This window comes from Trichomonas vaginalis, chromosome III (assembly GCF_026262505.1).
Source record: "Trichomonas vaginalis G3 chromosome III, whole genome shotgun sequence".
Lineage (NCBI taxonomy): Eukaryota > Parabasalia > Trichomonadida > Trichomonadidae > Trichomonas > Trichomonas vaginalis.
The window spans coordinates 2,706,961-2,730,412 of NC_067205.1; the positions used below are offsets into that span (position 1 = coordinate 2,706,961).

The 23,452-nt window shown below is 32.9% G+C and overlaps 10 protein-coding genes and 2 pseudogenes across 12 annotated transcripts, besides 6 other annotated features; 6 read left to right on the plus strand and 6 right to left on the minus strand.

The window, feature by feature from the left end:
- Positions 1–9,387: part of a mobile genetic element that runs on past the window's edge.
- On the minus strand, positions 83–556 carry TVAGG3_0628970 (uncharacterized protein; the record flags this gene model as incomplete). The annotated part of the gene is made up of 1 exon (XM_051240710.1): positions 83–556. The coding sequence occupies one exon, from the start codon at positions 554–556 to the stop codon at positions 83–85; it is 474 nt and encodes a 157-aa protein (XP_051087297.1).
- TVAGG3_0628980 (organellar and viral DNA polymerase type B) lies at positions 1,867–4,389 on the plus strand (the record flags this gene model as incomplete). The annotated part of the gene is made up of 1 exon (XM_051240711.1): positions 1,867–4,389. One exon carries the CDS (start codon positions 1,867–1,869, stop codon positions 4,387–4,389), a length of 2,523 nt encoding a protein of 840 aa, XP_051087298.1.
- TVAGG3_0628990 (organellar and viral DNA polymerase type B) lies at positions 4,390–4,560 on the plus strand (the record flags this gene model as incomplete). The annotated part of the gene is made up of 1 exon (XM_051240712.1): positions 4,390–4,560. A coding segment is annotated over one exon (171 nt), but the record flags the coding sequence as incomplete, so codon positions are not given.
- Positions 4,645–5,496, minus strand: TVAGG3_0629000 (annotated as a pseudogene). The gene has a single exon. A coding segment is annotated over exon 1 (852 nt).
- TVAGG3_0629010 (uncharacterized protein) lies at positions 7,434–7,856 on the plus strand (the record flags this gene model as incomplete). Its single annotated transcript, XM_051240713.1, has 1 exon — positions 7,434–7,856. The coding sequence occupies one exon, from the start codon at positions 7,434–7,436 to the stop codon at positions 7,854–7,856; it is 423 nt and encodes a 140-aa protein (XP_051087300.1).
- On the plus strand, positions 7,887–8,207 carry TVAGG3_0629020 (uncharacterized protein; the record flags this gene model as incomplete). Its single annotated transcript, XM_001303860.1, has 1 exon — positions 7,887–8,207. One exon carries the CDS (start codon positions 7,887–7,889, stop codon positions 8,205–8,207), a length of 321 nt encoding a protein of 106 aa, XP_001303861.1.
- On the plus strand, positions 8,395–8,637 carry TVAGG3_0629030 (uncharacterized protein; the record flags this gene model as incomplete). Its single annotated transcript, XM_001303859.1, has 1 exon — positions 8,395–8,637. One exon carries the CDS (start codon positions 8,395–8,397, stop codon positions 8,635–8,637), a length of 243 nt encoding a protein of 80 aa, XP_001303860.1.
- Positions 9,388–10,570: 1,183 nt separating the features above from the next.
- Positions 10,571–10,608: a mobile genetic element.
- A 600-nt stretch (positions 10,609–11,208) lies between these two features.
- On the minus strand, positions 11,209–12,270 carry TVAGG3_0629060 (integrase catalytic region-containing protein; the record flags this gene model as incomplete). Its single annotated transcript, XM_051240714.1, has 1 exon — positions 11,209–12,270. One exon carries the CDS (start codon positions 12,268–12,270, stop codon positions 11,209–11,211), a length of 1,062 nt encoding a protein of 353 aa, XP_051087301.1.
- Positions 11,209–12,270: a mobile genetic element.
- Positions 12,271–12,955: 685 nt separating this feature from the next.
- Positions 12,956–12,992: a mobile genetic element.
- Positions 12,993–12,994: 2 nt separating this feature from the next.
- Positions 12,995–13,058: a mobile genetic element.
- A 16-nt stretch (positions 13,059–13,074) lies between these two features.
- On the minus strand, positions 13,075–13,668 carry TVAGG3_0629090 (integrase core domain-containing protein; the record flags this gene model as incomplete). The annotated part of the gene is made up of 1 exon (XM_051240715.1): positions 13,075–13,668. The coding sequence occupies one exon, from the start codon at positions 13,666–13,668 to the stop codon at positions 13,075–13,077; it is 594 nt and encodes a 197-aa protein (XP_051087302.1).
- Positions 13,669–15,269: 1,601 nt separating this feature from the next.
- Positions 15,270–15,956, minus strand: TVAGG3_0629100 (uncharacterized protein; the record flags this gene model as incomplete). The annotated part of the gene is made up of 1 exon (XM_001291229.2): positions 15,270–15,956. One exon carries the CDS (start codon positions 15,954–15,956, stop codon positions 15,270–15,272), a length of 687 nt encoding a protein of 228 aa, XP_001291230.2.
- Positions 15,957–20,212: 4,256 nt separating this feature from the next.
- TVAGG3_0629110 (uncharacterized protein) lies at positions 20,213–20,563 on the minus strand (the record flags this gene model as incomplete). The annotated part of the gene is made up of 1 exon (XM_051240716.1): positions 20,213–20,563. One exon carries the CDS (start codon positions 20,561–20,563, stop codon positions 20,213–20,215), a length of 351 nt encoding a protein of 116 aa, XP_051087303.1.
- A 453-nt stretch (positions 20,564–21,016) lies between these two features.
- Positions 21,017–23,452: part of a mobile genetic element that runs on past the window's edge.
- On the plus strand, positions 21,275–21,989 carry TVAGG3_0629130 (annotated as a pseudogene). The gene has a single exon. A coding segment is annotated over exon 1 (715 nt).

Here is a 23,452-nt window from a genome sequence, read left to right on the forward strand (position 1 = left end):
GCTTTGAAATTATTTTTTACAGTCAGTTAATGACGACTGACTGACTGACTGTTTGGAATTTTATTCAAAAATATATTTTTGCTTAAATGACGTCAGGGTCAATTTCTTCAACCATTTCACTTCCTTCGTCAATGTCAATTGAAGCTTCGTCAACCTTTGGTAAGAACTTTTGTATAACATCTTTGTTCGTTATTGTCTTCAGAGATGAAGGATAATATTTCACAGATGTTTCACCTTTCTTATATTCTTTCTGTTCGGAAAGATTCATAGCAATACTGAAGAAGTCAACGTTGGAGTTCTTTATAACAGTATAATGAGTATCTTTGACATTCACGAAGAAACCCTTTTGTTTCAAAACTACTGCTAACTCTTGTGAAGTATAACGTTTGCGGTCAATGACAATAGCTAATGGTCTGGCATACTGACCGAACTTAGATTCTTTCACAAACTTCTTGTTAAAGATAACATTGACGTTTGAAGCATTACTGAACTCATTCTTGATGGCATTAGCGAGAGCATTGTATGAAAAGAACTTGCAATCTTGCATGTGTTTCATTAAAATAAAAATATTAAATTATTTTGAAAAATAACTTAAAAAAAATTTAATCTAATTTTTTCAAAAAATATTTTTTTTATTTCCTACTAAAGATGTATCGGAAGTTGTCTAAGTTAGAACACTCGGAAATAAAACAACTTCTTACAGAAGCTAACATAGATGTTGCAAAACATTACGCGACAAACAAAAAATCACTCGCTGACTTCATTAAAGACTACAATGGTGAAATAACTTATGATAGAATTCATGAGTTCATAAAGCCGCAACGCGGCGAGGACGAAGTCATGCAAGAACATTTCCTTTAAATGCGTTGCTATTGACTTATATCATAGACGTTCAGTACCTCATGAAGTAAGGCGTGAAATGTTTGACATAACAAATGCAAACGTTGGTCATACTCGTAAAGCTCTTTCACATGATGTTCGTCAAGAGATGTTTGAACTTACGAACTCAAACGTTGGTGAAACAAGAAGAGCTGTACCACATGAAGTAAGAAGAGAAATGTTTGACATAACAAATGCAAACGTTGGTGAAACAAGAAGAAGAGACGACACACTGAAACAACAGAGAAGAGAGATGTTTAAAAGTGCTATAGAACAAGTTCGCAAAGCTAATGATGTCATTCGTTCCATTGACGACAAACCAAAGAAGGTGAGAGATGGTTAAAGAAAGATGAAGAGAATAGGAAGAGGAATGTGAAGTCAGGCAATAGACTCATTGACTTTAACATCGAAGCTTTAAGATGAACCAAACAGAGACTTACACAAACATTTCGGTAAGGTTTTCATGAGACTCTTAGAGAAAATTAAAATAAACTCACAACAGAGATGGATGGTATGTTATAAACTGGTGGAAAGTATGAATGTTCTACGTTAAACCTCAATAATATTGGAACATTACTACATCAGCTCTTGAAGGAGAACTTTATATCAGAGATAGAAGCAAATGCTGCAGGTATTGTTGAAATGAACTATGACTTCTTCTTGACAAACATAAAGAATCTTACCGAAATAAAGATGTATGATTTAACAGAATATGAAGGCTTAACGATGTCAGATGTAAAGAAAGGCAAACCAAAAAAGAGACCATATAGAGATGAAAGCACACTGACAAATGACCAGAAAGCCATTTTGGAAGCTCTTAAGCAAACAGGAAACCCAGCACTTATAGAAAGCTTTTGGAAAGATAATGCTAAAAAGAAGTTTTATAAGAAGAGAAGCGGTCAGTTCTGGAAGTATCTTTGCACGTTACCTATAAATCTTGAGCGCTAACAAATCTTCAATGAACTGAACAAAAGAACTGCAGCACTTATGACAGAAGATAACTGCTTCGTTTATGCTTGCATTCAGGCTGGAGTAAATGAAGAAACTATTGACCACATGAGAGAAGTCATTCGTGTTAAAGACTTTCCACAAAGTAAGATTCAGGAAATTTCTGACGCAACTGGTATAGCATTCAATGTTACCATTGGTTATTTCAATGACTCAAGACATAATGAAATAAAGAGATATATACCAAAAGAATGTGAAACTGTTAGAACTATTGACTTACTTCTTGTTGAAGACCACTACATGCTAAATGAAAGACTTCCAATGACAACATACTTCATTCGAAACTATAAAGAAATTCTCAAAGCTTGTGGTGGAATGAACATTGAGAAACAGATGAAGATTTATACAAAGAGAGAAGATAAATATGTAGTTCGTTATGATAGAACAACACCGTTATGGGATGTTATGAAAACATTGTGGGAGTGCAAATATTTTGAACCTATTTCTTATGGAGAACTTTTCACATATACGACTGACTTATATAAACAGAACCTTGCACCATTTAAAGATTTGACGTATGCTCCAAAGTATTGTGTACAACTGAAGAAGAAAGCAGAGTCAAAAGAAGTAAATAAAGCTAAATGTAAATTCATTCCTGAGCACGTTTTCTTTGCTGACTTTGAGTGTAGCACAGACGGCTTTCATAAAGCTTTTAACATCTGTTACGACAGTGAAAATGGTTCAGTGAGTCAAAGCATATGGGGTCAGAATTGTGCAACAGAATTTTTGGAACGACTTCCTGAAAAGAGTTTAATATATTTCCATAACCTCAGTTATGACATAAACTTCATCTTAAGACACATGACAGAAGTGAAAGGAACTCCCATCATTAAAGGTTCACGAACAATGCAAATAACTGGCTTATATAAAGGACGGGCAATTATTATAAAAGACTCTTACAGTGTTATAAATAAGAAACTTAAACTATTTCCTGCTATGTTTAACTTACAAACAGGACCGAAAGAAGTATTTCCATACAACTACTACAGCAGTACTTTGTTAGCAAATGACAACAGAACTGGTGTCATTTCTGAAGCATGTAAGTTTATCCAGGATGCAGATACATTCATGAAGAACATAGATTCCATCAAAGGTTGCAGAATAGATGAAAACCACTTCGACTTAGAAAAATATAGCACGATTTACTGCAAACAAGATGTAAGAATTTTAAGAGAAGGTTTTGTAAAGTTCCGCAATGACTTATTGAAAGAGTTTGATTTAAACGTTTATGACTACGTTAGTATTTGTTCTATTGCTAACAAATTATTTGAGAACAGAGTATACTTCCCGAATGGAAATCTTTATGACCTCTCAAATAAACCAAGAGAGTTTATTTCGAGATGCATTCAAGGTGGAAGATGTATGTTGTCAGATAACATTAAACAAAAGAGCAAAAAGAAACTCATTGCTGACTTCGACGCTGTTTCATTATATCCATCAGCAATTGCAAGACTTTATACTTTAGAAGGAATTCCAAAAGTATTGAAGGATGAGATGTTAAGTTCTGAATATTTGTTAAAGCATTTATTCGATGACGACCAAAAGGAACCCATTGGTGAAAAGTTTATGTCAGGCTTCTTTGTTCTCATTAAGATAACAGAGATTGGTATACCCAGACACTTTCCTTTAATAGTTTGCGACCCTGAACTAAATCCAGAACTTAACGTTCCAAGAAGTTCAAACACTTGCTGTCTCATGTATGTTGACCATATAACATTACAAGACCTCATAAAATATCAAGGTGTCAAATGTGAAGTGTTGCAAGGATACTATTACGATGGAAACAGAGATTTGAGAATAAGAGATGAAGTAAAGAAGTTGTTTGAGTTAAGGTTAAAGTATAAGAAAGAAGAAAACCCCTTACAAGAAATTATAAAACTCATTCTGAGCAGCATTTATGGCAAAACTATTCTATCTCCTATTGAGTCAAAAATAACCATAGTAGATGACAAAGATGCTATAAGATATGCTATAAGAAATTACAACCATATAGTGAAGTTCGAAGGTTTGGATGGTTCGGATAAAACTATTTTCAAGCTAACGAAAAGCATTTGCAGACACTTTAACTTCTGTCCACTTGGTGTTAATATTCTGTCTATGTCAAAACGTATTATGAATGAAGTATTCTGTACTACTGAGGACATGGGCTTGTATATAGCCTATCAGGATACCGACAGCATGCATATTTTCAATGAAGACATCCCGCGTTTAGCGCAGGAATTTCAGAAGAGATATGGTCGCGAACTTATAGGAAAGAACCTTGGTCAATTTCATAGCGACTTTGCAGAAATCACAAAAGATAAACAAAGTTTAGCTTATAAAAGTATTTTCTGTGGAAAGAAGACCTACATAGACTTACTCACTAACGATTTAAATGAAGTTGCATTTCACTGCAGAATGAAAGGCGTGAAGCAAGATGTTATTGATTTAACCGCTAATGAAATGTTTCCTGACTCTGTTCAGTGTTTCTATGATGAAGATAAATGTTTAATGGTTCCGTAAGGAAAATTTGACAAAGACTCTGAGTTCAGTGTTATGAAACTTTACAAAGCACTTCATGACGGTCAAGAGATTGCATTTGACTTATGTAAGTCATGTCAACCTTGCTTTGAAGAGAAGTTTAACTTCTCAATAACGACTAAAACAAGCTTTATTCGTAAGTTAAAGTTCTGAGGTCATTTATTTTTGTCAGCAATGAGGTCATTCGTGATAAAAATAAGCCGCTAGCGGCAAGGACGAAGCCCATGAGGTCATTTACAATACTGCGATGGTTGAGTTCAACAATTGTGCTTCGATGTAAAGACAATCTTTCCCATCTGGAGGTAGCAAAACAGGTGCTTTATGGTCATGAGTGGAGTACATGTCTATCCAAAACTCACGATTGAAGCCAGTTAATTTATAGTATTTAGGGTTAGGAAGTGGTGAAGTTCTTGTATGACCAATGAACTCATTTTCAACTCCCTTACTTAAGTTTGAATATAATATAGCTTGCTTTCTATCCCAAATGCCAGGTGTTACAATCTTCGAAAATTCATTTTTCCTCGGAAGCATTGCATCATAATTGAAAAATTCTTGAAGTCTTCATTGGGTTCAGAGATTTGAAATCTTATACGTAGTGGATTTTCTTTCTTTTTAGCGACTTCATTGAATGGTGAATATATAACAAACTGACAGTCATGAGTTCCATCTTCATTTTCATTAAATTCATAATGAAAGTCTATAAGTTGTGGCCGACTACCTTCTTCTTTCAGTTGTGCAAGAAACTCACGTAAAGGCTGTAAAGTTTGTACTTCAATGTTAAACTTTTTCTCGAACATTTCATTAAATGAAATCATACATTGTTGTAATGTTGTATCGTCTTTAAAGTATTTGTATATGTGAATGTTTTGGGCACTTAAAGACTGTTCGTCATTTTCTATCTCGACTTGAAGTATAAATTCAACCTTTCTGAAAGCATGTGTTATATACATATTTGTTATGCCAATGTACTTCTCTTCATTTATGTTCAAATCCAGTCTTTGGAAACTTAAACGTTACTCTGTTCCCCTTTATTTTGACGTCAGGGTTTTCACTACTGAATGCAACAGATAAAGGTATTTGTCTATACATTTAGTTCCGATAAAAATAAACCATTTACTCTTTCTTTGCTTCAGCTTCTTTAGCTTTTTGTTCTTCCTTTGCTTTTGCTTCTTCTCTAGCTTTCTTCGCCAGCAAACGTGGTTCTTCTGTCTTCCAGCAGCTAATGCAGCAAGTTGTTTTTCACTTAACTTTCTCTTTGGTTTCTCTGGCTTTGTTTCTTGTTTTTTGTTCCTTCAGTTCGGATAAAATTTGCTCACGAATTTCTTTCTTCAATGCTTCAACATCTATGACCCCTTGGGTCTTGTCCGTAGGACTTGTCTGAGTCATTTGACTGCAGATAAAAAACAAAATTAAAACTTTAACCGGTGTAAAATGAGCTTGTCAAAATCAGAACGAGAGTCTATTATATTAAATGACGCCAGAGAATACAACATCCTTTCTATTATGTAAGTCAGAGTAAAGATGTAAAATATATGTAAGAAAAAGAAAGGTTCCATTAGCGAATGCAGAGAGCGACAACATTAAGGTGCATGGCACCGAGGGCGAAGCCCATATAAAACCTTCTGTACAAACTGAGCCACCAAAAGAAAAGAAGAAAAAAGCCAGATGTACTTTCAATAACGAACCAAGAGCTTATTGCAAAGTTTGTGAATTTCATTGAAAAGCAAACGAGTCAAAGAACTCTGACCCACCAGTGAAAGAAGTTGAGACAAAGAGAATGTACAGTTCATTGAAAATGTCAAAAAACACTTCCACCACGAATACCAAGAAGAAGAGTGAGAATAATGAAGTAAATAGATATTTTTATCTGAAGTAAATACATGCAGAACGAACAGCTAAACGAATTTACTCCAGCAGAGCATATTCATCAGATTCGCTCATTTTCGATATCATAGACAATGCAGTTCAAATTGGTGACACTAATAGAAAATATTCTGACGCAAAGATTCCATCACAACCTGGAACTGCTAAAGATAACACATGGGTAACATTCAATCTCTCACCTCCTGGTGAAAATATGTTGGACCTTTACAATACATTCATTACGTATAAAATGGAAGGTCAATTTATTGTAGATAAAGAAATTGGTTCAGGTTCCAATAAAACAACCCACCAGGATTTTGGATTGGTTTCGATGACGCTTTCTATGCAGTTGCTGATATCAAATCCTTGCAAATGGTCGTATCGTATATTCTCAAGACAACGCAAGAGAAGAAGCATATATAACTTCAAACTCACAACTACGAACAAATAAAGAAAGTAGATGTTTTTTCAAAGACTCGACATGAAGATGTATGGAGTCATTCGGGAACATGCAGAACAGGACAAATTGTTAGTGGTCCAATTACAGCAGGAAAATCATTTGATTTTAAGCTTCGTTTAAGAATTCCTGTTAGAAGATTCCTTCCATTAGAAGCTATTCGATTTATTCCAGCTTTTGCAGGAAACATTCAGCTTAAAGTAAAGTTCAGTAGCGACGCCTTACAATGCACATCTATATCTGTAAATGATATCATTGCTTTCAATCCAACTCTTAAAGTTGCATTTGCTTCAGATTCAAATCCACCGACAAATAAATTTGTTCCATGGAATGAACCATTCACTATGATAACGAAGGCATAGAAGCTAGTGGAACAGTTACTATTACAACTGTAACCCAGCAACTATTTCGAACAAAGATGGATTTTAATGAATGTTTCATTCATCCAAAGTCATTCTCTTTAGACCCTAACATTTATACAGAACTTGTAGAACATTATACAAACGAGGCTTTATGTTTTCCTGTTAAAGTTATGGATTGGATTCCTATGGACGGTTCATTCTCAAAGAATACAGATAGTTCAAGTGCAACATTTACAGCAGCTTATACGCCTATTAATGTTAAAAGTATTTGGGCACTATTTAGAAAGAAAGACAACTATTATGTTAATTTTGAGAACCCTAAGTTTAAATATCTTCAGCTTTCCATGGGAGCTTATGGAAATATGCCTGCAGAATCTGAAAAATCATATGGTCCTGTATTTTATGAAATGGTTGCGAACGCTTGCAATACAAACAATGATATGATAGGATTTAATGAAGATGTTATGAGGTCATTGGTGGATGATGGTAGTGTGGAACATAAATGGGATAGCTATGACAACACACATTTCTTATGTGGTTTTCCAACAGAAGTGGACTTTTGCTTCATGCAGGGTCAAACATCTACTGCTCCAATAACATACAAATTGTCTGTTAAAGGACCTATTGAACTAGCAACTGAAAATGTACCAAAGCCACTTATTGGATTTATGAGGGATTGTTGCTTTGCAATACAAGTAAGACAGTCAGGCATACCAATAATAAGATTAGATGACTATAACTTAGCTGCGGACGACAGTGAGGAATAAAGGATGAACGTTTATTTTTAAAGCTTATAAATGAGTTCTTCATCAAGCTCTCGTGAACCTTCACCATCTGTGAAACAAACTTTACCAAACGATTATGGAGCACCTATTGAATATTTCTTACGAGCTGCACAATGGCAAAGAGCAGTTTCACCAAGGTTAGGTGTTCCACCAGCTCCTGTCAAAAATAGCATTTGGTCAAGTCCCTATATAATATATGGTCTCCCACTAGGTTTGCTAGCTACAGCAGGAGCAGTAATGATGTTGAAAAGAAATAAAGCAAATGTTGTAAATAATACTGAAGTAGCTGAAGTTAAACAAACTCCGACACCTTCGCCAAAACCAACGCCTTAACAAACAACACCTTCAATGACTCCTGAACCTATGAAAGTACAAACTCCTGTTCAAAAGTCAACTCCAAAACCGACTCCAACATTTAAACCAGAACCCACACCACAAATAAATCGTAAAACTCCCGCGTTTCCTTAATGAAAAAATAACCTTATTTTTTATTTTATTTGAACATTTTATTTAGAGTAAAATGACGACTAAAGTCACTGAAGCAATGAAACAAAAGTTTTTGGTAGAATACATTAAATCAGGAACTATTCCAGAAGGTTTTCACGTTCATACTATGAAGGATGGTAGAGTTCAGTTTAGAAAGATAAAGCAACCATTAGATAAAGAAGGAATTTTGAGAAAGATTAAACTTCATGAGGACAACATTGCTGAACTTAAGAAGAAGTTAGAAGAGTTGGATAAAGCAGACGACAGTGAAGAATAAATTTTATTGTGGGTGAAAAACCGGGTGAAAAAAGAGGTGAGATTTCACCGCTTCACCTAAATTTATTTTTTCACCTCTGACAACGTTTATTTTTAAGTTTATTTTTTATTGTGGGTGAAAAACCGGGTGAAAAAAGAGGTGAGATTTCACCGCTTCACCTAAATTTATTTTTGTGCTATGTTTTCATACGCGTGAAGGTAGTGATATCATTTATTTTTAAGTTTATTTTTAAGTTTATTTTTATGTAAATGACGAAAACTATTGAGATAACAAACTACAACGGTCATGAGTTCAAGAACTTGTTCTTCGTTCCTCGTGAAAATACATTCTATCAGATACGAGGGAGAAAGGGTAAAGTTAGTTTGAGCGTTTATGACTACAAACATAATGGAAAGTTTATACAAGCAATAGATACAAACGGTAAGCGTGTTTCATTAGCTTTGTCAAAACTTACTAACATTTATTTTGACAGTGACTTTGACCTATATGAAGAAGAAAGTGAGTCAGAAGATTATGAGCTGTTATGTGAAGCACAGCAATGGGAGGAGTTGCAATACTTTTGTAAGTGAGAACGTTTATTTTTACATTAGTGAGGTGAAGTGGTTGGCGGCTTTGTAAATATTTAAGGTTAAATTGGTGTTGTCGTTTATGTTGTAAAATATACGTTAAGGGTTTTGTAAAGTGTCAAATTCACATATAATGGGTAAGAAGGCGCGCAGTGCCTCCGTACCCTTGATAGGGATACTAACTATCGAGAAGGCCAATACTTAAGCATTCTAAATTAGAACGCTTAAGCATTACCCTTCTCGATTGAATTTGATTTGCAAGGATCTCCCACCGCAATAAGTTACCATTCTTCAAGGAATAAGCAATATTATAATTCCTACGAAGTTATAGATTAGTACAAATCCATATTTACAGCAATATATATTCGAAGTTTCTCATTCAATGAGAAACTTCGCATCTATATTGTTATAAAGATGCATATTTGTGCTCTCTTGTCATTGTAGAGGCAGCGTATATGAATTTATGGTGTTTTCTACTTGATGTTTCTAATCAATAATGAAGCATCAGTAGAATCCCCCAATTAGTGTGAGTTGAATACTTATATTTGCATCAAAGAATTAGATACGTATATTTATAATATTATGAGCAGAGATCATTTGAAGTCTCCCAATATTTGTGTGACTTCGAACGAGCTCTGCCCATAAGTAATGTATCTATTAGTCTGGTAATGTTTGTTATCTTCAATTAATGCAAAGTTCCTTTGAGCTACATCTTATGATGATGAAACTCAAAAGAACTTTACATTAATATGAAGTTCTTATAGCCATCAGTAGGCCAGCGTAGTTAAACAGTATTAGCTTCTCATGAAGTACTGGGATATGAAAAGATCTTAACATTTTAGTCAAAGTACTACATGAGAAGCTAATATTGCTACTCTCCCTAACCTATGGATGGTCAAGGATTCTGTATTTAAGACGAATAGAGCAAGATTCTTCCAATGGATCAAATAAATTAAAGAAGGTTTGGAAGAACCTTGCTCTAAGGTAGTTAAAATACATTCCCTGACCATCCGAGGGTAAGGGAAAATAATGAATTTGTTTTCTAATGAAGCTCTCTGATTGCTGAAGATGAATTGGAGCCAATCAGAGAACTTCATTAGAAAACATAATGTTTGCCCCTCCAAGAACAGTGAGCGAGTTAAAGCTATGTTCTTGGTGGCATGCAAGCTCGGCGTTTGCCGAGCTAATTAAATTAACGTACAATATTAACGTACAAAAAAGTGTCTAGACACGAGTGTCTGACCACACCTGAAATTCAAGATTTGTGACATCCGTACAAGAAACCCTATTAGTTCCCAGCGTTCTTTAACAATTTTAACTATTGATAACTTTTCAAGTTATAAACCAAAGATAGTGAATTGGGATGATGTTGTAAACAGAAATTCATCAAAAGTGACACCTCAGAAAAGCTAAAATATTGAATTTTTGGAACTTTTGATAGAGCACGTTTTTAAATATTAATTAAAGTAAATGTATATTTTGTAAAGATTCTTTTTAATAAAAAAATAAAATTTTGAAGAAGAACACAAAATCTTCTGAAAAATAATATCACATAAACTCATATTATTTTCTAATATATAACTATTTTATATAAAAATCAAATTCAATGATCTTAAAAGCGAAGGATAAACCTCAAAATTTACGAATATAATGAGTGGGAATATAATGCTTATCTATCATAAAACCATATGAAATATCAATTTTTGCTTTACGCCTAATTTTTGACGACAATTAGCAAAAAATGTTAAATGTTAACACTCAGTCCATTTGAATATGAAAAATAAAATTGACTTTGATTAAATGTTTTTATTTATCATGCAATTCTTCTTGCGACCAAAGATTTGAATAAAATTTCAAAAAATAAGATAGCTTAAAAAATAATATACGGTAGTGTTTACTAATAGATGAATAGTATATAAATTCTATTAAAATGGATTTGATCCAAAAAAATATATAAAATTTGATCATAAATAAAATTGTTTAGTAGTCATTTAAAATGATGTAATTATTCAAATTTTGCTAAGACCCATTCGTCTTTGATATATAACTCCCATTTTTGCATTTCTGGCTCGTACCAAAATTTTGAAACTTCGAATAATTCGTTAGGAGTGTAATTACTATTCGTTTTTGGATTAATATCGAGAGATAAATGTGGTGTATTGTTGTATTTTTCAATGAACTGCTGAACTGAGTCCTTGATTTGTTGAATATCATCCAACTCGTCTGGCAAAAACTTTTCTAAGCTTGGCCACAGGCGCTCCACCTTGCCGTTCTGTCTTGGCATATACGGCAAGGTGTGCTTCCAAACTATTCCGTTTTCCTGCATAACCAGGCCGAATTCACCGCGGTTTTCACCGCCGTTATCGGTCCAGATGCAGTAAGGAATAAACTCCTCTAAAAGTTTTCTTAAAACCTTCGCTGTTGAGTTGGAAGACTTGTTTTTCAATAATTTAGTTTTGAGAACTTTACGTGTCATATCATCCAATATGGCAAAAAATGGAAAAGAAACATTACCGTGAAGGTAATGAATATCGCAGTGCCATATCAAATTCTTTGATATGGCACGATATTTGGTAGGTGGATCTACTGGTTTGTAATATATTTTTGAAGATAAACCTGATTCCATCATAAATTTTTCCACTTGATGATGCTTTATTTTTTGTAAATTGTCAAAAATTTGATCTTTTGTCAAATCTTCTATATTTTCAAATTCTTTTGCAATTTCTTCTTTTTCTTTCTCACAATCGGGATTTTGAGCAATATTTTGAAACCTTTTAATCAATAAATAAGTTTTTGAAATTCTTCCTTTATATTGTGAAACACAAGAATTAATTAATTGTTTTTGCTCAAATGTTGGTGGATTTGGTTTTCTGCCGCGACTAACTTTTGGTAATTCGATTTCTTGAAGTTGAAATGCTCTTCTTATTGTATTTTCGGCAACATTCAATTGAATTTTACCATTTTCCAATTCAACTTCCTTTCCCACACTTTTGTAAGATTCACCTTCTTCTATTCTTCTTTTAGCTTCAAATAGCCATTCTCTGCTTATAGATTTGGCAGTAGTCATAAAAGTGGTCCTTCTTTTGTGATAAGATTCAAATTTGAATGTGGATGATAAATAAAAATCAAAAATAATTGTTATAATTTAAATGAAGAAGTAATTTAAAACGATTTTATTTATGATCAAATTTTATATATTTTTTTGGATCAAATCCATTTTAATAGAATTTATATACTATTCATCTATTAGTAAACACTACCGTATATTATTTTTTAAGCTATCTTATTTTTTGAAATTTTATTCAAATCTTTGGTCGCAAGAAGAATTGCATGATAAATAAAAACATTTAATCAAAGTCAATTTTATTTTTCATATTCAAATGGACTGAGTGTTAACATTTAACATTTTTTGCTAATTGTCGTCAAAAATTAGGCGTAAAGCAAAAATTGATATTTCATATGGTTTTATGATAGATAAGCATTATATTCCCACTCATTATATTCGTAAATTTTGAGGTTTATCCTTCGCTTTTAAGATCATTGAATTTGATTTTTATATAAAATAGTTATATATTAGAAAATAATATGAGTTTATGTGATATTATTTTTCAGAAGATTTCATTCTATATGCCTATGAAAAGTACTCTCAAAACTAACTTTTTCCTAATTATAATTAAATCTAGAATATTGTATTATGCTTAGTATTATTTCATTTTTCTCATTCAATTTAGAATTTACAAATGTCAAAAAAATTGAGAGCTGTCACTTTTGATGAATTTCTGTTTATTACACATGTTATATACGAAAACGATAAAAACAGTTTGACAGAAAAGTGACAACTTTACGTGTCAAAAATATAAAAAGTGACATTTTATTCATCATTATCTTCTTCATAATTTATTTCATATTCTTCTTCATATCCACCTTCATATTCTTCACTTTGTCCCTCCTTCTCTTTTTTACCATCTTTATTATCGATTTCTTCTTCCTCATCTTGGAGTTCTGGTATTTCTCTAGCCTGTACTGATCCTGGGAGAAAGTCTTGGGTAACTCCATCAACTACCCATTTGGCAGGCATTCCTGGTCTCCAAATGGGCCCCTTCATCCATAATTCATTTGGACTATAATTGATTTTCCTTCCATTGAGAAGACGTGTCGGTAGTGCGACATGGGGCTTGGAGTTATAGGAATTGACCCAACTCTGAATTTTACTCCATGTTAGATTGCGGTTTTCTATATTGGGCCACAATCGCTCAATCTTACCGTTTTGGTAAGGGCAATGTGGCACAATATAGACATTTCGAATTCCTTTGCATCTCATCGCTTGTAGGAATTCACCTCTATTCTCTCCTCCATTATCAGACCATATGGTATGAGGGGGACCAAAACGTTTTATGGCCCGCTCAATTACCTTAACGGTCTGATTTGCATGTTTGGAGGAGAGATGCTGCCACTCCAAAACCATTCTGGTACAATCATCTATTACTCCATACAATAATTCACTTCTGCGTTTATTGAGAAAGTGAATGTCAACGTGCCAGATTTGATTTGGAAGTAAAGCCTCGTATCTTGTCCTCCCTTTAGGTCTCTTGGGTCCCCGTGGACGTGTTAATCCAAGAATGATAAAAGCCTTTTCGACCATATGCCTTGATGGAGCCTGAGGTAGAGGGAGAGGAAGATATTTGATATTTTGTAAATTTATAGCATATGGAGTAGGGTTATCATCTTGATTAATGTCAGCGGGGATTTCTTTAGAGATAAGATTGAGAGGCTTGTCACGTCGCACATTCTGAAACCAGTCCTGTGTTGAGCTCATAACTGGAAGCCGGCCATCTTTCATTCGAACAAAATCTTGTTCATGCTCATGGGCGAATGCTATATCTTTATTAAGCCTAAGGTAAGTGGGGATGATACCATGTCGCCCATGTTGTTCGAGTGTGGTAGAATTTACGAAAAAGTGACACTTAACCTTAAATTTCCAAACACTATTTTTTGATTGTATTTTGTTATTTATATATATATGTATATATTTATATATGTATATATTTATATATGTATATATTTATATATGTATATATTTATATATGTATATATTTATATATGTATATATTTATATATGTATATATTTATATATGTATATATTTATATATGTATATATTTATATATGTATATATTTATATATGTATATATTTATATATGTATATATTTATATATGTATATATTTATATATGTATATATTTATATATGTATATATTTATATATGTATATATTTATATATGTATATATTTATATATGTATATATTTATATATGTATATATTTATATATGTATATATTTATATATGTATATATTTATATATGTATATATTTATATATGTATATATTTATATATGTATATATTTATATATGTATATATTTATATATGTATATATTTATATATGTATATATTATATATGTATATATTTATATATGTATATATTTATATATGTATATATTTATATATGTATATATTTATATATGTATATATTTATATATGTATATATTTATATATGTATATATTTATATATGTATATATTTATATATGTATATATTTATTAGAAACTGCTTCATGCTGTGTTGAGTATTGTTGAATAATTTGAAGTAGTGGTTTTTGAAATCAGCATCCCTATGAGAGCGCTGGCGACCGAAACACCACTAGTAAGATTGTGTATTAGAAACTGCTTCATGCTGTGTTGAGTAAGCTTCGATATCTTTATCAGACCACCTTTAAATTAACCACTCACATTCTCACTGTGGTCCATCTAAAATTTGTAAGCTTTATGACATAAAATTATATTATATGCAGGATCCCACCTATTACTTAATCTTTTTGGAATAAATGTTTTATAATATTTATCGATTGATTGTAATTTTTTGTATAAAAAAAGTTTTTTATTTATATTAAAAATATATTCGGTTAATGATATTATCTTATAATTTGTAAATAAATCTAGTAATAAAATAACTTTAATAGTTGGTGTTACTTTTTCGAAAATTCTGGTTTTTTCGTTCATGCTCATGGGCGAATGCTATATCTTTATTAAGCCTAAGGTAAGTGGGGATGATACCATGTCGCCCATGTTGTTCGAATAAATTGAGAATGGCCTGCATGAGATCATCAGGAACTGGTTGTTTGGGTCTACCACGGGAAAGTGGAATATCAACAAACTGGTCGTGCGGACGAGATTGAGGATTAGGAGGATTGGCACGTTGACTTGATTGATCGGAACTGATGGGATTAGGATCAATTTGATTGTATGTACCAGATGATTGGTTTGAAGGAGTGGCTTGAGGATTAAACTGTTGTGCACTACTAAGAGGAGATGTACCATTGCTGGGTCTGAGCTGTTGTTGTGCACTACTAAGAGGAGATGTACCATTGCTGGGTCTGAGCTGTTGTTGTGCACTACTAAGAGGAGATGTACCATTGCTGGGTCTGAGCTGTTGTTGTGCACTACTAAGAGGAGATGTACCATTGCTGGGTCTGAGCTGTTGTTGTGCACTACTAAGAGGAGATGTACCATTGCTGGGTCTGAGCTGTTGTTGTGCACTACTAAGAGGAGATGTACCATTGCTGGGTCTGAGCTGTTGTTGTGCACTACTAAGAGGAGATGTACCATTGCTGGGTCTGAGCTGTTGTTGTGCACTACTAAGAGGAGATGTACCATTGCTGGGTCTGAGCTGTTGTTGTGCACTACTAAGAGGAGTAGAACCATTACTCTGTGTAATTTCGTGTTCTTCCAAGTATCGATTCAACAAGATCTCATCTTTTGTTGGTAAGACTTCAATGCAATTGTAGAATTTTCCATTATGGAATATGTATAAACTTGTAAATTCGCTGGACGAGTGCTTGTAAATAGGGTTGTTAAAAATATCAAAAATTAGCGTTTTGAAGACACCATGGTGTCTTATAATTTTCCCTTCCTTATTGGCGTGTAGAAATAAATGCGCCAATAGATTGAAGAAGAAGAATTGTTTTTCTCTTAATGAACTTTAATCCTTTTGATATAAGAATATTAAAAACATTAATATAATTTCGATTTCGGAAATTAAATTTCCAAATTTTTTGTCGATTTCGGAAATAACAGGATCCCGCATCCAAACGCAACAACAAAACACAAAACACACTTTTTGGTTCTTTCATCGTTTTAATCGTAATTTATGTAATACATGATTTGGATAAATTTTACAAAAATAGAACCTATATTATATTCTTTTCAAAGATTCTTGCAAATCATCAAAAATAATTGTATTTTAAAAAACGATCAAATTATCCTTTCATTATTTTAAACTTAAATTAGTTTTTATGATTGACTAAAGCAATCATATTTATTGATCATTAAATAAACAAAAAAATAATATTTGAGAGTTATTTCAAAAAAAAACGCATTGAATTTATTAATTTGTCTCAATTTCAGTATTATAAATTTTTATAATTTCAATATTTTGAAATACACTTTTTAATATTTCAATATTTATGATATTTCAATGTTTTAAGTGGTCTCAAATTGAGCTTCTCAAATATAAGTTGGCCTATTCAAATAATAAAATTAAATAATATTTAAAATAATAAATAAAAGTAAGGGTTTCGTTTTGCTAAAATTGTCACTTTTATAGCATATTTGTTTTTGGATGTTTTGCGAAACCAAAAAAAAACTATGATATACAATGTGTGTAAAGAAAATACTTTATTTACTAGTTAAAAAATCATTTGGTATTGATCAAGTTATTTTTTCTGGATAAGATATTATATGGATAATTGGATAGAAAATACAATTATATAATCTTGTACCTGGTTTAATTAAGCTAATTGTCATCAGAAACTTGTAATTTTTATGAATTTCAGATTTTCTTTTCATTACTGCTTTTCTTAATAGGTCAAGTTCTTATTTACGTTATAAAGTATGATATTTACAAATATCAAGTTATCATGTTTTTTGAGAAATTATGAGAAACAAACAAAAATGAAAAAGATAGGAATAGCAATGAATAGTGATGTGGGTATAGAAAATGTAAGAGATATTAATGCAAAGCAATCAGTATTTAGGACATTGACCATAGATTTCGAAAAAAAATGCTGCATATTGAGCGAAAACTATGATTATATTATAAGGCTGTCATTTAAAGCATAATGAAACTATTCCCTTTTCATTTTAATCGAATAAGATAGTAAAGATTTTTGAATTAGCTAGAAACTGATGAGATGTTTTCACAAATCAGATTTTTAATCTCTATAATGCATAATTCACTCAATATCTCAATTTTGATATTGCGAGATATTTTTGCTATCGGTTTCGCAATTTTGACACAATAGCAAGAGGGTTCTATAAGCATTATTATCAACGTAGAATCTGAATATCATATCAGAAAATGTCGCAAATCTGACATTTACCCGACAAAATAGCAAAAATAATTGAATACTTTTCGCAAAAACTTTAAAAATCGATAAAAATATGAAATATAGATATTAAAGAGACTTTTTATATAATATTCATAAAGATTTTCCAAAAATATGATACCGCAAAATTAAAAAAGTGACGTCTTGAGTGGAGTCAAATGTCGAAATTGCTAGCTAAATGTTTTTTTAGCGAAATTGCGTATTGTACGTTTTTTTCGCAAAACGAAACAAAAAAAAAGGTAGTGGGGCTTCCAGGCACTTCGTGCCCTCTAGCCCCGAAGATGTTTAGTATAAATGAAGTTTTTATTCGGAAAATTGTTAGTCTTCTGGTGTGAATTCGGAGGACTCTTCTTCTTCCTCCATTGCTTCTGGGAAGAAGCCTTCTTCTGGGTCGAAAACATTATATAATGTGTCGCTTTTCACAAATTATATATGTTTTCATGTTTTGTCACTTTTCTGTCACTTTTCAGGAAAAAAACATTTTTATTATTATATATAAATGAATTTTACAAAACCACCGTTACCGTTCTTTGGAAATAAGAGTAAATGTAAAGATATTATATTGAGAGAACTTAAGAAACTACCGAATGGTCTAACATTTGTAGATTTGTTCGGTGGAAGTTTCTATATATCCCATTTGTGCCATACAATATTCCCAGACTCAAAGATTATATGCAATGACTTCGACAACTATATGGACCGTCTCAAACATATTCCAGACACAAACAATATATTGAAAGAGTTAAAAGAAAAGATACCTATAGGTAAGATGGAACGTATACCATTAGATAAGAAAAATATTGTGAGAGAGGTTTTGAAAAAAGCAGAATATATAGACTGGGATAGTATATCTGCTAGACTATTATATAGTGGTTCTATAAGAGTTCATGACATTGAAACACTTATGTCAAAGTTTTATATCTTAACTATACAAATGTTTTCAAAGAGGACATAGAAAAATATATTGAGGGTATAGAGTTTGTGAGATGTTATTGGACAGAGTTGTATGAAAAATATAAAGACAAGGAAAATGTTTTCTTTATAGTGGACCCGCCGTTCTATAACACATGGGATTTTCAATACCAAGTAGACTGGACTTTGAGAGACTCTTTAGAAACTTTAGACGTTTTACATAACCATCCATGCTTTTACTTTACATCCGATAAAAGTGGTTTGGAAACCGTTATGAGATGGTTAGAGGACATACATGACTATGAGTTTAGATATGACAAGATAGAATATGAGAGAGGTCCTATAAACTGGAGAAAGTGTCACAATAAAGAAATTTTATTAGTAAGTAAATGTGGTTTGAAATAGGACTACTTGTTTTAGGTTTTTTCCATTGTGTCATTTATTTCTTTGACGTGGCAGAAAAGTACAGAGAATATGAAGATGAACCAATGCCTGCAAATGTTCAGTATATGTACTCGTAAGAGATATTTTTATCTAATATTAAATGGACGCACAGAACTTAGCGAATGCACAGCAACCTGGACAACCAAACCAGAGAATATTCCAAATGAAGTTAGAATACAAACTGCAATGGCAAACTATGGTCAAGTGCCAACAGATGTACAATGCAAACTGCCATGTCAAATGACGCTGCGTTAGGTTTGCCACCATGGTATGCAAATATGAGATGGAAAGAGTTTTATACAAACCCTGAAGTGGATATAAACAACTTATGCAGATGACGCGAACACAGGAGTTGACCCAGAATATGTTTTCTACCAGAGGAGAAACAGAATGTATGAGCTCCAGTTAAAGAATGCTATGGAACTCAACAGGAAACGTAAGAGACTAGGCGGACATTAGATTTTTACATATAGTAAAATGGGTTTCTTCAGTAGTATTGGAAACTTCTTTCGAAATGTTGGAAGAGGTATATGGAATGGAATAAAAACCGTAGGAAGAGGAATTTGGAACGGAGTCAAAATATTGGTAAAAGGGTAGGTCAGTTCGTTGGTATTATACCTAAAGACCCTGAACCAGAAGAACAAGCTCCTGTTATACAACAGCCTGAACCTGCACCACAGTCTAGTTGGCAACCAAATCCAACACCTCAACCGTATTAAAAATTATATTTTTACCGTTCGATAGTAGTTGTATATGAAACTAAGTTCTAAGTAAAACGCATGGTATAATGGAATTATTCTTTTTCTTCCATCTGTAGTAAACCATACTTGAAAGTCTGAAATACTTCCACTTGGTGGTTCGTATAACTTTGTAGGTTTTTCGTAAAAATCATTCATCAGACATAAGAAAGAGTTTGCGCACCAGAAAATGAAGCATGAACAATAATAGCATCTGGGTCGAAAATATTTTCATATGTTCCATTAGGGTTTTCGACTTCATAAAAGTCTGGGTGTACTGGATATGCTGCAGGCTGATTTAACATCCTCATAAATCTATACCATGCCAAGTTGTTATATTTTGTAGAAATATAAACGTTTTCTCCAAGGTCTTCTATTCTATTGATTTTAACAGTTGCATTTTTCCTGTCATAAATAATATCGAGATGGTACTCTCCTTCGTCAATGTTATACTGTTTTGCATATTCGAGATAGATATCGTTTATTTTTTCTGAAAAGCTTGAAGAGTTGTTTCTAAGTTTACAAGCAAACTAACTTGTAAAAGTTTTCCCTGTTCAAATTTCTCATACATACGTTTTTCTTTGTTATAGTATCGAACTTCAAAACCGACCGTAAATGGGAAACCATGTATGGCTTCTGAAATGAACTTCATTCTACGAAAGCCAATAGCTTTTGTGACAGATGGGTCTCTTAGCCATCTTAATGGGTAGTCAAAACGATAGCCTTCATGCTTTACGGTCTCTGTCTCAAACTTTTGACCGACATTAGTAAAAAGTTCATCTAATGGTTTAGTTGTAGCAACTCTTGAATTTTCTTTTTCTATTGAAAGCATATTTTATCTAGAATAAAAATGTCGAAAGATATTGCTTCCATGAGAGAAATACAACACAACCGACAACTCATTATGCAAGCTCTAAATAAGAACACAACAAACTTTTCAAACTATTCTAAGATATCTGAGTCATTGAAAGAAGGAAACTTAAAACTGACATTAAACCCAATGACAGATGAGTTTCTGTTTCAAGACAATAAGAACCATACTGTCTGTATAAATCCAACAAAAGGAATTTTAAACGAGAAACCTATAAATGAACTTCTTTTGAAAGCAGATGTTGACAACAAAGCTGACAAAGAATATGTAGACGATGCAATAGCAAAAGAAGAAGAAAGAGCTAACAATGCTTATGCAACAAAAGAACATACTCATCCTGAACTAGCAGACAAAACATATGTTGACAATAAAATGTCAAGTGAAGTGACGAGAGCTGAAAACGAATATTCTAAAAAGACTCATACACATTCTATATCTGAAATAACAGACTTAAACGTTAGCCTTGAAAAGAAAGCGGATGAGGAACTTGTGGCTAGTGCGTTAGAGAAGAAGGCGGATAAGGAATATGTGGATGAAAAAGATAAAGAAATTATAGAAAGGGTTGACTGGTACCATGAACGGACATCGAAGATTTTAAAAACTAAAGCCGATACAGGATGGGTTTCAGGATGTTTAGACCTTAAAGCAGATAAAACTTATGTTAACGATGAGTTAGAGAAGAAAGCAAATAAGACTCATACACATACAAGTTTTACAACTGTTGCTATAGAAAGTATTGAAGGAACGGTTGAAGAAACTGGTGGGGATGCATTATATTGTAAACCTCCTAACTTTCCACAAGGTTTAACATCGGATGACGACATAACGACGATGAGAAACATTAGATGTAAAGATGTTTATGTCATGAAGGATGAATATAATACTAAATTCACTGCTCAAGATTTATATGACAAGAAAGCAGACAAAACAGAGCTTCAAACATTAAAGACAGAAATACTTCAAACATTATATCCTATAGGCTCTATTTATACGTCAATGAACTCTACCAGACCAGAACAGTTCTTGGTTTTGGAACTTGGACTCAAATAGTCGACAGGTTTTGTATTGTGCAAACTCTTCAAAGGAAACAGGTGGAAGTAAAACGATTTCAGGTGAAAATTTACCTGCACATAGTCACTACATAGATTTAAGTACATCTCAAGCAGGTTGGCATAAGCATAGATATTGGGATTGGTCAGCAATGATAAAAGGTAAAGGATATGATGTTAAAGACAACGTTAAGTTTGCTATAGATTGTTTCTGGAGTAACACTGAGGGAGGAGGAAACCATACACATCGCGTTTCAGGATATACGCAAACAACGGGACAAAGTAAAGAATACATGCCACCTTACATGACAGTTTACGCATGGTATAGAAATGCTTAGTCGTCATTTTCAACTTCTTTAGCATATTCGTCAGGAGTTGTCTTATATTTGTTAGGAACTGTCTTTGAAAGTATACCACCTTGAACTTTGACAAGTTTGAAACGAGGTCTGACAATAGTTTTTATCTTCTGCTTGCAGTCTGTACATTTGCCATGTTTGCCTAAACTTCATAATATTCTCTTGTATACTTTCTTCTATTTTTACGAACACGAATGTGAGTACCTGTCGGGTTCCCATTGTTGTCATAGTCAATAGTATTTTCATATGGGTCGCGTTTAGGTATTTCTATTTTTACTTTGTCATCTTTCTGAAGTTTGAAGCCCGGCATTCTTTCTTGTTTGTCTCTTTTGACTAAATTATTAAATATATAGTCTTTCTCTAAGTCAGGGTTGTTTTTCATTTCTTCGGGGGAGTGGTTTCCCAAACCTTTTTGTTTACGGCTATTGTAAATATTTAAAACTTGTCTCATCTTTGCCATGGAGAAGTGTCTATATTTGTCGTCATATGACATTTCATTTGCTTCACCACCTTGTGGTTGGTTTAAGTCTCTTAACATTTTATACATCCGTCAATGACACCAAGAGCAGATGGTTTTGGTCGACAATGAAATATTGGTTTACATTTTTTGAACGCAGATAGTTTTTTACATCATCTGATTTGAAAGAACTTTCACAGTCAGATGTCAGTTTTGTTGATGGTATTTGTCAACGAATATTGTCAAAGCAGTTTTCACATCTAAAATATTTTTGGACCATAATGGTATGGCTTCACAGTATCTTGTGTTTTGACCAACAAATATTAACCAGTATGGTGGTCCATCTTCTCTATACCTCGGAATGTTTTCCAAGATATCCATAAACCAAGCATTTGGTGTTGAACTAAAGATTTTTATCATGAGTGCTTTTTTTGTCGCTTTAGAAACATAGGGGTCCTTGTTTGGATTCGTCATTTTTTATCCTATAAGAAATGGGTTTATTTGGCGCATTAGCAGGAGTTGCATCCAGATTTTTGCCCGCAGTGGAACAATAGCCAGAGTGTATTTGGAGTTGGAAGGAAGATTTTGAGTACATTAGGTATACTTAAAGAGAAAGCACAACCTATTATACAAACTGTACAGAAAGGTTGGGATGTAGCACGAGATGCAACAAATCTTATTCCAAATCCTGAAACAAGAGGAAAAGTTCAAGGATGGATGGACAATGTAGGAAGACAAGCAGGAAACTATTATAACAAAGCAAATGACTACTATAACCAAGCAGGACACTATATGGACCAAGGTGAAAGATTCTTTAACAGAGGATATAACCATGCACAACAGTGGGTAAACAATAACCAACCTCAACCGCCTCAAACGTGGGGAATGTAAAGTTTTTTACTGAGATGAAATGAACAATACAGCATTGTAGGGTTGTTAAAAATATCAAAAATTAGCGTTTTGAAGACACCATGGTGTCTTATAATTT